Source organism: Phacochoerus africanus, chromosome 3 (genome assembly GCF_016906955.1).
Source record: "Phacochoerus africanus isolate WHEZ1 chromosome 3, ROS_Pafr_v1, whole genome shotgun sequence".
NCBI classification, from domain to species: domain Eukaryota; kingdom Metazoa; phylum Chordata; class Mammalia; order Artiodactyla; family Suidae; genus Phacochoerus; species Phacochoerus africanus.
In genome coordinates, this window is record NC_062546.1 from 96,193,126 (window position 1) to 96,207,168 (window position 14,043).

Here is a 14,043-nt window from a genome sequence, read left to right on the forward strand (position 1 = left end):
GCTCATGATTCAGTCTGTGTAAAGGCAGATGGCAAGTGATGGCAAGTGCCAATTTCCTGTTCACACATCATATTAACCAAGGAGAGCAAATGTCCCTCATAGAGGCCTGGAGGATTGGCTATGATAACATTTCAAATTATTAAAAGACTCCCCAGCACGTGGCAGATATTAAATATAGTGTTAGGGATTTCCCTTTGTGGCTCAACGGAAACAAATCCAACTAGTAACCATGAGGATGCAGGTTTGATCCCTGGCCTCGCTCAATGTGTTGGGGATCCAGCGTTGCCACACGTGGCTTGGATCCTGCATTGCTGTGGCTGTGGCTGTGGCCAGCAGCTGTAGCTCCAATTGGACCCCTAGCCTGGAAACCTCCGTATGCCAAGGGTTCGGCCCTAAAAAGCAAAAAAAAAAAAAAAAAAAGTATTAGTTTCCTAGCCTTCCCTTTCCACCCTTATTATGAAATTGTTTTCTCTGGCAGGTTTTACAAAGCCACTAACTACATCCACAGCTTCCCACAGGGCACTTCTGATCCTTTTCTCAAAATACTCTGAGAGACACAGCCTCCTGTTTAAAGACAAATGGCTTGCCACAGGTTAGAACTTTATTGAATTGCCCAGAACAAATTTCCTTTTGCTTTTTCACTGGAGATCACAAGGGTCTAATATAGAGCACAAATTACCTTGTTTTCTTTTTATGTCTTTCCATCAAAAAAGCAATACAGACTGTGCTTATAGAAAATATTCAAGCAACACGAAAGTCTATACAGTAAAAATGGCAAGTTCTTACCTCACGCACTTTCTAATGCACATTTAGGGTGTCAGAGTTTAGGGGACCCAGTTAATATTTTTTCCAGTCTCAATCTTGAACCAACAGGGAAACAAGATTAACACAGATGGGGCCCTATATCACTTTTATTAGTGATAATGCTGGTCTTGGAGAATGTGGTGTATACTTGTGGGCAAGCGGGTTTATTAGTGCTGTTTGTCTTAGAGAATGTGGTTTACACTTGTGGGCCAGAATTAGATAAATCACCTCCTGCCACTGGCTATGCTGGATCAAGGCAGTCAGAACCTTGACCTCCAATGGCAGCCTGGCCCAGGGCCATCTAGGTACAGGCTCTCTGCTGGTGGGAATGCTGTGAAAGGCAAGAAGTGTGTGTGTGTGTGTGTGTGTGTGTGTGTGTGTGTGTGTGTGTGTGTGTGTATGAGGAACCTCATGCCAGTCCTCACCCCAAAGCATCAATCATGTAGAGTTTGCCTCACCTTCACATGTGGGGGAGGGGGGTTAATGAGGGGTAGAGAGAGGAAGATTACATCACCTCCTTCCTGCTTTCTGCTACTGGAATAGTACTTCTAACAAACTTGTGCATATTTCATTGGGCCTTTGGGTAAGTACTTCTACAGCAAAAGTTCCTAAAAGTGACTTAGTGGTTATGCACATATTAGGTTGACATGGACTGAATGTTGACTGCGGACCTGGGAGAACTGAAAGCCATTTTTCCCCCTTCTATTTTTTTAGGACCATACCGGTGGCATATGGAAGTTCCCAGACTAGGGGTCGAATTGGAGCTACAGCTGCCAGCCTACACCACAGCCACAGCAACACCAGATCTGAGCCATGTCTGCGACGAACAGATCCCCGACCCACTGATCAAACCCGCATCCTCACGGATACTAGTTGGATTCATTTCTGCTGCACCACAATGGGAACTTCCTCCCCCCATCTATTTCTGCTATGGTTTATCAACCTCATCTCACTTGAGCAATAGCATCTTCAGTAGGGAAGGCTGCTAAGGGCTCCAGTAAGTTACTTTTTTTTTAGGGCCACACCCAAGGCATATGGAGTTTCCCAGGCTAGGGGTTAAATCGAGCTACAGCTGCTGGCCTATGCCCCAGCCACAGCAACACGGGCGGGATCTGAGCCGCCTCTGGGACCTACACTACAGCTCACAGCAATGCCAGATCATTAACCCACTGAGAAAGGCCAGGGATTGAACCTGCAACCTAATGGTTCCTAGACGGATTCTTTTCTGGTGCGCAAGGACGGGAACTCTGAGTAAATTACTTTAATAGCTGCTAAGTAGTCTGACCAGAGGCTAGCCGCTCAGAGTTAGGGTCAGCCAGAGGCGTGTAGATCCAGGCTTTTCCCCTCTGACCTTCTGAATCACAAGTACCTGGTGACATCACTGGTCTCCCTCCACCCTCAATGCCCTTCTGTCTAACAGGCATAAAACCACCCAGGGGTTTGGGAAGAATTCAAAGAGCTGATGTTCTTAAAGTGCCTGGGAGAAAGAAGAAGGAGAGACGGAAAGACGAAGGAGGATATGGAAGAGGCATCAGGGCTGAGAAAGGAAAAAAACGGGTCTAACACCGAGGGGCCAAGAGCCAACCTCCAGGACTTCTGAGCACTCAGACTCACACTGAACAATACTGAGCTATCTCCCTGTTGCTTAAGTGACCTCCGGAACCACAAAGCTTCCGGGGGTTCATCTTTAGCACAGCCCCCAACGCCTGGGGCCAGTTGGTGGTTCTTGGTCTCATTTGATCATCAAAGCCTTCTCAGTGTGATGGAGCTCACAGGTGTAAATAAAACTTTCTGGAATGAGCATGTGTAGCTAATGGGAAAGAAATATGAAGTGAAAATTCGAAATGGAATAGCTGATGGGCAGAATGGATACAGGGCTTTCCTCTACATCACAGGACACTAACACAACCTTCCTACGTCCCGAAGGCGGGTATCCTCAGATGTGTTGTTCCAGAGAACACTGAGGCTCAAAAAGGTGGCCTTCGTCGCGCGTCGCATGCAGCAAAGCGGTGGCAGGACTGACCCAGCCCTTAGGAGCGCGCTCTTTCAGTCCGAGGGGGTGTGGCAGCTGCAAGGCCGAGCCCGCGTGCTTGCTCCCGGTCTCCTCCCCCCACAGCCAAGCCTGTGGGAGCCAGCTCCCCGCCCGAGTCCTCCCGCCCCTGCTCCCCAGCCGGCCTCCGCGCCGGCCCCCAGCCAGTCCCAACTAGGTGGAGGAGCGCCGGCTGCGTCGCGCGTACTTATCAACCCGGCCGGGCGGCATAGCGCGTGCGGCCGCCTCGTGGGAGGAGGCGCGGTCCGGGGGTGGGGTGGAGTGCCCCAGTCATGGCTTTTCAGGGCGCAGCGCCTGGCCCGGGTCCGAGCGCCTGCGGGGGACGGTAAGCCCCAGAACTGGCTATGCGAGCGGGCTGGCGGCCGTCCGGGCGCCGAGGGAGCGCACGGGGCACCATGCGCCTCCGCCTGTCGCCACTGCTGCTGCTCACCTGCGCTGCGCACACGGTGAGTACGCACGCCACCGCCGGCCCCATGCGGGATGGGGGGTGAACAGAGACCCCCAGGATCCTCTGCTGAGGAGCGGGAACCCTTCCTCTGCATCCGTCCCCACCAACAACGATCCCCTCCTCTCCAGAGGCCGCTTCCTCCAAAATAAAAACAGCGTGTGCCCAGGAGAAGGTGGTTCTAAGATAAACCCCCTTGCCCTCCACCCACCCCTTCCTCCAAGCTGCGTCCCCGACCCCCTCCTAGAGAGCAATTCTGGAGCTGCCCCTGGCCATGCCTTTTGTGTGCTGGGCACTTTGCCTGCATTATTTCATTGAAACCTTTATCATCGCCTTTCAAGGTTGATATTATCACCCTCACTTTACTGACAAGGAAACGGACACTTGGAAAGACCAAATATCTTGGCCCAAGAAAAGACAATTGGAACCCAATCCGTCTGCCCCAAAGCCTTGACATTTTCACACACGCTGCCCAGCTGAGGATGGGAAAACGTCCTAAAGCTCTGACTGCAGCTGCTGGGTCTGTGATGGGACTGCTTGCCGCTCCCTGCCTCCTTTCTCCTGTGGGTTTGGTTCCCCAATGTCTGTATGTCTGGGGACTCCTGGGAGCGGCTGGTCTCCGCAAACCAGATCCTGGGAGGAGCTGGAAGAGAAAAGAGAAGGCAGCAATGTGGGTGGCTTGTTTTTTCTCTCCCTCAGAAACTCTGGGGAATCCTGGTCCTCTCCCTGGGGGATTCCTGACTGAGAGAGGCAGACAGGCCTGATGGAAGCAATGCAGAGGGGGTCTTGGGGTGGGCTGTGGGTGTGCAGATTCCAGAACAACTCATTTCCACCCACCTTCCAAACTAGGCTTCCAAGAAACTCCCCAGGCAAAATGCTTGGTAACCCAATTCTGAGTCTTATCTCTGTCCTGGGCAAGTCCTCCCTGGTGTCCAATGACCTTGTCTTTCCTGTCCTCCTTGATTATAAGAAAAATCTGCTTGGAGTTCCCACTGTGGCACAACAGGATCGGCACCCTCTTGGGATCGCTGGGATGCATTGGATCCCTGCCTGGACACAGTGGGTTAAGGATCCGGAGTTGCCGTAGCTGCGACTTAGTTCTCCACTGCCCCTCCACTGCCCCTGGATCTGATCCCTGGCCAGGTGGGGCAGCCAAAAATAAATAAATAAATAAATAAAAATTTTAAAAGGAAGAAAAAGAAAAACCTGCTTCCTGAGCTGATGGGAGCATTGACCCTCAGGAGGGGCCCAAGACCTTCCAGAGTGGGGGTTGGGGCTCTTGTTTCCAGCTCTCTTGTAACCTTGGAGCCTCTCATCCTTGGTGCTGGCGTTGGAAAGTGCTAGGGCAACAGCACCCACTCATTCCTCTGAGCTCTCAATTTGGGGAAGTGCCACCTGAGACACCGAGTCAGTTCAAAACCAAATGCAGCCAGGAGGTGTGCTGTTATTCAGTGCCCATGGGAGGCAGCAGCTCCTCTTCGTGACACCCCACGCCCATGCCCAGCCTCTTTTTAAAGTATTTTCAGTAACTTCTGCTGTCAGAAGAAATCAACAGGTGGCTGGGCTTCAGGACTGAGGTTCAACCTACATTTTAATCTCAAGGGGACCTCTGTGTTATCCGGAATAAACAGAGGGGGAAAAGAGAGGCTTCACTGGGTTCAAGGCTTCCATGTGCCTTCATCATACCCTGGTCCAATTTCCTCTTTTTACAGGGGAGCAAACTGAAACCCACAGAAAGTGGGGGCCTGCTTCACATCAGCAGGTTTGTGGTAGTGCTGGGACTGGACTCCAGATCTCGTGACGCCCAGCCCCCTAGGGCTCCATCCATGACGTCCATGATGTCCCTTGTCATTACACATCATTTTCATCCACTCCCATACTGCTTTGTGCTACATGGTTCCCTGTGGGTACATCTTGGTTCTCTGGTTATTTTATGGGCTTATCCAGACCTGAGGGTCACACTTGGTAGAGAACTCCTTCAATAAATAGGAATGGAACTGACCTACTTCAGCTGGAGTATCTCCCAGCCTATAAAACCCTACTTTTATTCTGTTTGACTCTGAGTGGTCAGACATTTGATTTTGAAATTTAAGGGTATTCAAGTAATTCTTTATTCATTTGGGGCTTGCTCTTCAGGGAAATCATAGGCATCTTCCTAATGAGGGGAGGTCGATAAGTCCAAATCGCTTATTACTACTCCCCCCACCCCCACTACCACCGTCACCTTCCCATATAGGGCACGTCAGGAAGCTCCCTTACACGTGGACTAAAAGGTGATGGTGCTTGAGGGGGAAGTTTTCTGAGTCCTCCATTGGAAGCCCTGGCCACACCTCCCTTTACTGTGCCCCCTCCGTGTATCTCATGAGGACTTTTACCTGCAACAGTATTGTAATTATTTACCAGCACATCTGTCCTCTCCAGTACATTCACTTTGATCTTGAGCTCTGAGACTTTGCCTTGTTCATCTTTATCCCTAGAGCCTGTCAGTGCGAGAGGGACTTTGATGAGTGCGTGTGGGTTGAATGGATGAATGAAATGATGATGCTACCCATAGTGGACGGTCTTAAGCTGGGGCAGTTTCCTATAGCAACAAGTAATGAAGAATGACACCCTGAAAGCAATCATTGCTTACCACATTGCACAAAAATGTGTCAAGCAAAGGAGAAGGAGTCGCTCAAGGTAGGGCTCTTTAAGCTAAAGCACCTGGCAAACTGCCAACCCGATAATCTTAGTGGGTTAAGTGGGGCACAGGGCTGCTTTTTCCTTCAAGCAGGATTTCTTACCTTTGACACTAATTTTGAATCTTAATCCCAGGCTTTCCACAAGGGGTGACAGGAAGAGAGCCAGGCCCTCCCTTGACATGAGAGAGAATGATAGGATGGGGACGGTGGGGACAGGGTAGAGAGAGGGGTAGGCAGATAATTATTGCTGGGGGACTGTCCTGTGCATTGAATGCTACCCACAGAATCCCTGGATTCTACCTACCAGAAGCCATTAGTATCTCTTCAAGCTGTGCCAACAGGAAGTGTCTCCAGACATTGCCAAATGCCCTCTGGGAGCAGGGAGGGCAAAACTGCCCCAGTTGAGAACCATTGCCTTAAAGGTTGTTACGTTTCAGGGTAAATGCATGAACAGGATTCATACCAGGTGTTCACTGGATGTTGGATTCAGGGTAGGGGGTGTTGGTGGCAGGGTGTCTGAGTCAGAGGACAGAAACAGGTGCACCCGATGAAAACCCATATCCGGACAAGGTGACTTCCCCAGGGCCTGGGTTCATTGGTCTTTGCCCCCGCTCCCTTTTCACTCTCCCCTCTCCATCCATCCCACTCCTTTTCTGTTGATGGCTCAGAAACACACAAACTGCAAGGATGGGGTCCGACACATAGACTCCTCCAGCCCGTGGTGGTCCCTACTCCTCTCAGGGTGCCTCTGGGTCCAGAGGCTGACAAGCTCTGTGGCAGCTTGGTGAGCAGAGTTCTCATAAGCCTGCGAAGATCACCTGAGGGGCTGGCCACTGATACGCCTTAGGGAAAAGTTGCTGGTATTTTTGTATCCCTCAACAGTCACTTTCAATTTTCTGAGGAAGTATTTGTGGATTTCTGTTTACGTTTTTTACTCCCCTAAAATTAATGTGACTGATGATGAAGACGAAGATGATGATGATGATGATGATGATGATGGGAAAGGCTTCTCTTACTGAGCACTTATTTCACACCAGCTCCTCAGCTGAGTCCTTCCCAGCACTGCCTGATTTCTGTCTCACATCAACAGTCACCTTTATTGTGCAGATGAAGAAACTGAGGCTCAGAGAGGTGAAGCCGTTTGTCAAGGTTACCCAGCTAGACATAGTGGCGGGAGATCTCAAACCCAGGTGTTCCTACCCAGTACATGCATCTGCTCCCAGAGGCAGAGGCCTGCTGTGGCTTCTGGTGCCCAAGGGGCTGTCACAAAATTCTCTCCCAAACCGCAAAATGACAGTAATTTCAGTTTAATCACTTTATAAAACAAATATTGAAATTATACAGAGTGTTTTATGGAGGGGGCCAGAGATGAGCTTGGGGTCACGGAATCAAACAAACAGGAGGTCCTCTTCCCATACTGCTTAGGGGAGCCCTCGTGGCTTTGGCACCTCCTTCAGGAGTTTCCTTAAAGCTCCCCTCCTTCGGCCCCATTCCCAGGATCCCTACCTGCCATCCCCACCCCTCCCCATACCAAGGAGAGCACAGCTCTATTGTTGAAAGCTCAGACCTAAAAACCAGGTTTAGAGCAGCCCCTGATTTGGCCCCCACATCCCTGCCCTTAGTGAGCCAAGGCTGCTCACCACTGACCTTCACTTGGGCTGTGGAACAACCTGTGGCCCACAACACACAGATCCTATCTACTTGCTTACATTACAAACAGAGGCCTGCCCAGCAGTTTGGAAGACATAAGAAAATAGGGATATCCTGGGACCCACCCAGCTTCACCATTCTGTGTCTGACAGAATCCTCCGGGCTTGTGGGGAATCAACACCCCTGACAGGTCAGGTCCTGCTGCCATGGCCCATCATGCTGCCAGGGTCCCTGAGTTTTCCAGTCTTCTCCAGAATCCCCAGCTGCCTGGCATCAGTTCCCTCCACCTTAGCTCTCAGATGCTCCCCCTGATGTCCTCTAAATTTCTGACCTTAGTATCCTCTTTTATGTGCAACAGACCAGTTGACCTCCTATTTCCTGTGAATCAAGGAATGAACTTCTGAGCAACATCTTCTCTTACAGATGTGTCTATATATTGTACCCCCTATTCCCTTCCTCCTTCCTTCCCTTCCTTCCCCTGGACTGCTGTAACATGATACCATAGACCAGGGGCCTTAAACAGCAGACACTTTCTTTCTATCTTTGATTTTTAAATTTAGGGCCATATGGAAGTTCCTAGGCTAGGAGTCAATTGGAGCTGCAGCTGCCAGCCTACGTACATCACAGCCCCAGCAACACTGATCCAAGCCATGTCTTTGACCTACACCACAGCTCATGGCAACACTGGATCCTTAACCCACTGAATGAAGCCAGGGATCAAACCTGCAACTTCATAGATACCAGGTGGGCTCCTTACAGCTAAGCCTCAACAGAAACTCCATGACACTTATTTTCTAACAGTTCTAGAGGCTGGAAGTAGCAGATCAAAGGCCAGCAGGGTTAGGTTCTGGTGAGACCTCCCTTCCTGGCTTGCAGATGGCTGCCTTGCTCTCACATGGCCTTAGCTGGTGGAAGGGTTGGGGGTAGGGGGGTTGGATGGGAGAGAAGGGAAAGGGGTGGGGGAGGGAAAGGCACCAGGACCCCACTCTTATGACCTCATTTATCCTTAATTACATCTTTATGGGCCCCATCTCCAAAGAGAGCCACATCTGGGGTTAGGGTTTCAAGGACTTTGAGGAACACAGACGTTTATCCACAACAGCACCCCAGTGGAAGAGGCTTTACTCTGGTCCACCACCAGTTGCTACACCTGTGCTCCCAACCCCAAACCCCACCATGATCAGTGACTTTTGCCTTCATCTTGACTGACTTTTTTCATCAGCTGGTCACCTAACCCTGTCTAGCCCTGTGACAAAGCCCCGCCTCCCCCGAGCCCCGGGCCTTTGGGCCACGGTTCCACCCCTGCCCCCTCATGACCAGTGTCTTGGAAGAGGCATCCACGATCACTGCTTCCACTGCCACCCATTTCTCAGCCTGCTGCCACCTGGTTCCCACCCACCATGCACTGACATCAGTCTCCCCAGGGCCTGGTGTTTTGCCACATTCACTAGACACGTTTGGCTTTGCTCTATCCAGGGGACCACATGACTTATGAGGGAGGCTCAACGTTAGGAGGAATGACATCAGGGCAGTGGGCACACACACTGTCCTGGGCAAAGTGGACAGGGGACCCGTGGGACCCTGGAGGTATTCAGCGCTGAGACACGGTCCTTCACACTCCCCCCTCCCTTGGCGCCTATCTTTCTCAAGCTTCCGGTGCCTACCCCGCTGCTCACTAGGTCCCTCCCTTTGCAGTAGTCCCTCCTCTCGCGTGGTTTCTCCTCTCGTGTGGTTTCTTCCCTCTCAAGGTTTCCACTCTCGTTACACCATCCCAGGCTGTAAGGATCCACCTTCCCAGCTGAGTCTGGTGCTCCCTTTCCTCACTCTGCTCTGTTTGACCGTGTGAGATTCCTTTTCCGTCTTCCTCCCATACCAGGAACCTGGCTTTTGTTAACTAAACTTATCTTACCCAAACACCAAAGCTTCCATTTCTTTTCCTTGTTTTCCCTGTTCTTGGAGCTCCCTAGGCATCCAAACCAGACTCTTGGAAGCCATGCTGTCCTTTGCCCTCACCCCCTACCTTAATCCATAACCTGCTCCCACAGAATCTGCCTGCTCACTGTCGCATCTGGGCCCCCTGCCTTATGGGGTGTTGGATGTTCCTGCTTTGGAAATGATTTCTGGCCTAAATGGTAGAGCCACCTCCTGCAGGTTCCCTGCTGCTGCTTTTGGTCCATCACGATCTGGCTGATGCCTTCACCGTGTACTCCAGCCACTGGTCTCTCTGGACTCCTTGGAGACCCATGAGCTTCAAGAACAGGAACCCTGTTCCTTCACCTTCATGTTCTCAGTGATGAGTAGATTGCTGGCCGGCCTAGGTGCCCAGTAAATGTTTGATGATATAATTGTGTTTTGAACGTATGATAGAGTTCCTTCTTTTTAGTTCTCCTTGTGTAAACTAGACTAGTATTATTTCTCTTTTTTTCCCATGGAAACTATTTCTTTCCAGTCTCAAGGTGGCAGACAAATAATTGTAAAGTGTGATGAGCAAAGTGATATTGAGTTTCTTACTTTCTTCAAAATTCAATAGGTTTTCATTATAGCACCTCCCAGATTTCACCTTTTTAGATTTAAATGTCCAAAATTAAACTCTAAAATAGCTAACTGAACTCCCTCTCTCTTTTTTTCCCCCTTTGGATGCAACTGAAGCATGTGGAAGTTCCCAGGCCAGGGATGGAACCAGAGCCACTGCAGTGACCACACTGGATCCTTAATCTGCTGTACCAGAGAGCTCCGCAGAACCCTTTCTTGCTATCTGTGGTCTGTTTCTTTATTCACTCTCTACAGACTGGACTTTTCTGTTGCTTTGTGAAGGATAGAGTATAGCTGCCCCATAGCTTCCAAGCTTACATGCTTAAATGCTGTGAGCTGCGGTGTAGGTCTCAGACGTGGCTGGGATCTGGCATTTCTGTGGCTGTGGTTTAGGCCAGCAGCTGCAGCTCTGACTTGACCCCTAGGCTGGAAATTTCCATATGCCACATGTGCATCCCTAAAAGGACCAAAAAAAAAAAAAAAAAGTTGTGTCCCGGTATATGCCTAGAAGTGGGATTGCTGCATATGGTAGTTTTGTATTTAGTTTTCTGAAGAAACTCTGTACAGTTTTCCATAGTAACAATTTACTTTCCCATCAACAGTGTAGGAGGGTTCCCTTTTCTCCGTACCCTCTCCAGCATTTGTTATTTGTAGACAGTAATGATGGCCATTCTGACCCATGTGAGGTGGTGCTTCATTGTAGTTTTGATTTGCATTTCAACAATGCAGAAAGAGAAGAGAAGTGCCTTTGAGTTTGGAAGAAAAAATATTTTCAACCTGGAATTCTCTGCCCCAGTTTTTAGTTTGATAATTAATCAAGTTAATAAGAGCTCTTTCACTCCTGCGAAGATTCAAAAATTTACCTCCTGCGGATGCTTTCTTAGGAAGTTACTAGAGAATGTGCTTCTGTAATACCAGGGAGTAAAGCAAGAAAATAGTCAAGGAATAGGAAATGGAATGCTAGCCAGGAGAGCCGGGGCGAGGACCCCAAAACCCACAGCCAGGCATCAGGCCCAGGTTGACAAGAGGAAGGATTTTTGCTGAGGAGAGGTCTGCAGAGGTAAAACAAACAGAACTCTTGATAGATGTTGAACAGAACTGGTGGAGCACTTGGAAAAATTAACCGTATGTACATAGAAGAACTAATCCAATGAAAAAAACAAAGTAATTATTGACCACAGGAAAAACAAAATGTACAAGAAGAGACATAATCATTTTACATGACTGGACTCAGCAGGGACCAATATTTCATAGTCAAAAGAAGTCATTATAAATGCAGGCCATTCATTTAACTAAAAATTAAATCAGGAGAAGGATGTGTCGGGAAGTTTAAAAGCATCTAAATCTTTCTCTTCCATAATAGAGAGTTTTGGAGAATGTCCCAAATTGGTAAACCAAGAAATAACATATAAGAGTATAATTTTAAAATATGGATATAAAAATGAAAATAAATAGCTAAAAAAATTGAAAGTGGTTTTCTCTGGAGAGCAGGAAATGGTTAGGCAAGGGAACTGCTATTTTTCATCATAGACACTTTAGTGCTACTACAAGTAAAAGGAAAAAAGGATTTAAATAAACTTGATTTTTAAAAACTGTTTAAAGAGAGCTTTTCAGGATTAATAGCTCTTGTTCTGAGGAAATTTTTATATAAATTTTAACAATACTTTCACCTTCACCTGTTTCTCCTGTGAATTTTAAGTAAAATTATATTTAATACTTTTAAATTGAATAATTATATAAAAACATATGTGTAAACATACATGCATTTGACTTCTAAATATCAGCCTCTCCTCTCCTTCTCTAGGGAAACTTACGTAATAAGGGGGCTTTTTCCCATTCATTCTCTTTCCGAGGCTCCATTGAACACAGGATCTTGCCAGCTACTCCCAGGAACTCCTCAGGCCCCACTCCTTCACTGCTGGCCACTGCCTGGAAGCCATGGACTCAGTCCTTTCGGAATGCTGTTGCTGTCACATGGACATCAGTGGACACCACGTGTTTCTGCAGTTTGCATTCCTCTACACGAGATTATCTTAGTTTATTAAATGGAAGGATTGAGGGAGGTGGGATGATCCACTTCACACCCATTAAAATGGGTAGTATTGAAACAGAAGAATTACAAGGATTGATGAGGATATAGAGAAATTAGAACCCTGTTCATTGCTGGTGGGGTTGTAAAGTGATGCAGCTGCTATGGAAACCAGTATGGTGATTCCTTAAAAAAGTAAATTTGGTATTATCATATGACCCAGCCATTTCACTTCTTGGTGTATAATCAAAAGAATCAAAAGCAGGGTCTTGAAGAGATATTTGTACCCCCACATCAATGGCTGTGTAATTCACAATAGCTAAGAGGTGGAAACAACTCATCTGGTAAACAGATGAACACAGGGTGGTCTATCTATACAGTGGAATATTATTCATCCTTAAAGAGGACTGAAATTCTGATAGATGGTATAACATGGACATGAAATGATCCAGTCACAAAAGAACAAATATTGCATGATTCCACTTATATGGAGTATCTAGAATAGACAAATCCATAGAGTCAGAAATTAGAATAGAGGTTATCAGAGGCTAGAGGAAGAGGTAATGGATAGTTATTGTTTGATTGTATAATTTCATTACAGAGTTTCTGCTGGGCCATTGAAAAAGTTCTAGAAATGGGTAGGGGTGATTGTACAACTTTGTAAATGTACTTGATACCACTGAATTGTACACTTAAACATAGTTATGATGGCAGATTTTTATGTTATGTATATTTTCTACAACTTAAGAAAGAGAAATGTGGGAGTTTCTCTTGTGGCTCAGCAGTTGCAAACCCGACTAGTATTCATGAGGATGTGGGTTTGATCCCTGGCCTCGCTCAGTGGTTAATGATTCAGTGTTGTCATGAGCTGTGGTGTTGGTAGCAGACATGGCTCAGATTCCGAGGTGCTATGGCTGTGGTGTAGGCCAGCAGCTGCAGCTCCAATTCGACCCCTAGCCTGGGAACCTCCATATGCCTCAGGTGTGGCCCCAAAAAGCCAAAAAAAAAAAAAGAAGAAAAAGAAAAAAGGAAAGTGAATTATAGAGTGAAAAATTGATTAAGGCTCGTTCATAGGGTCCTGTTACAGTCACATCCACTCTCTTCCCACCCTTCCTTACCTCCTGACAACCATTTGTATGTTCTCCTTTTTTATAACTCTGCTATTTCAAAGATGTTATATAAATGGAATCATACAGTTTGTAACGCTTTGGGATTGGGTTTTTTCATTCAGCATACCTCTCTGGAGATTTATATAGGTTAGTATGTGATTCAGTTCTTTGTTTCTTTTTATCACTGAGTAGAATTCCATAGTATGGATGTACCATCATTTGTTTAACAATTCATCCGTTGAAAGACATCTGGATTGTTTCTGTTTGAGTTTGTTAGGAATAAAGCTGCTATAAATAGTAGTGTACAGGGTTTTTTTGTGAATATGTTTTTACTTCTCTGGGATAAATGCCCAAGAGTGCTGTGGCTGAGTCATACAATAGTTGCATGTTTAGCTTGTCTTAAAACACTGTCAACTGTTTTCCGGAGTAGTTGCCTCTTTTTACAATTCCCTCAGCAATGCGTGTGTGACCTAGTTTTGCCATAATCTTGCCAGCATTTGTAGTCATCTTTATTTTAGATATTCTGATAAACATGTAGTGAGAGCACACAATGATTTCAGTTTGCGTTTACCTAATAGCTAATAATGTTGAACATCTTTTCATGTGCTTATTTGCCGTCTATATATCTTCTACTGTGAAATGTCTCTTCATACATTTTTCTTATGTTCTAGATTTTTTATATGTTTACTATTGAGTTTTTAGATGCTCTTTATATTCTAGATATTAGTTCTAATTTGTGGATT

At 47.2% G+C, this 14,043-nt stretch overlaps 1 protein-coding gene across 1 annotated transcript in view; it reads left to right on the forward strand.

The window, feature by feature from the left end:
* The first annotated feature begins 3,035 nt into the window (after positions 1 to 3,035).
* Positions 3,036 to 14,043, forward strand: part of SCTR (secretin receptor) — a 76,376-nt gene continuing 65,368 nt past the window's right edge. Inside the window, exon 1 of the mRNA XM_047772190.1 lies at positions 3,036 to 3,300. Coding sequence (XP_047628146.1) covers positions 3,199 to 3,300 — 102 coding nt within the window. The 5' untranslated portion in view covers positions 3,036 to 3,198. The remainder of the gene's footprint in view (positions 3,301 to 14,043) is intronic.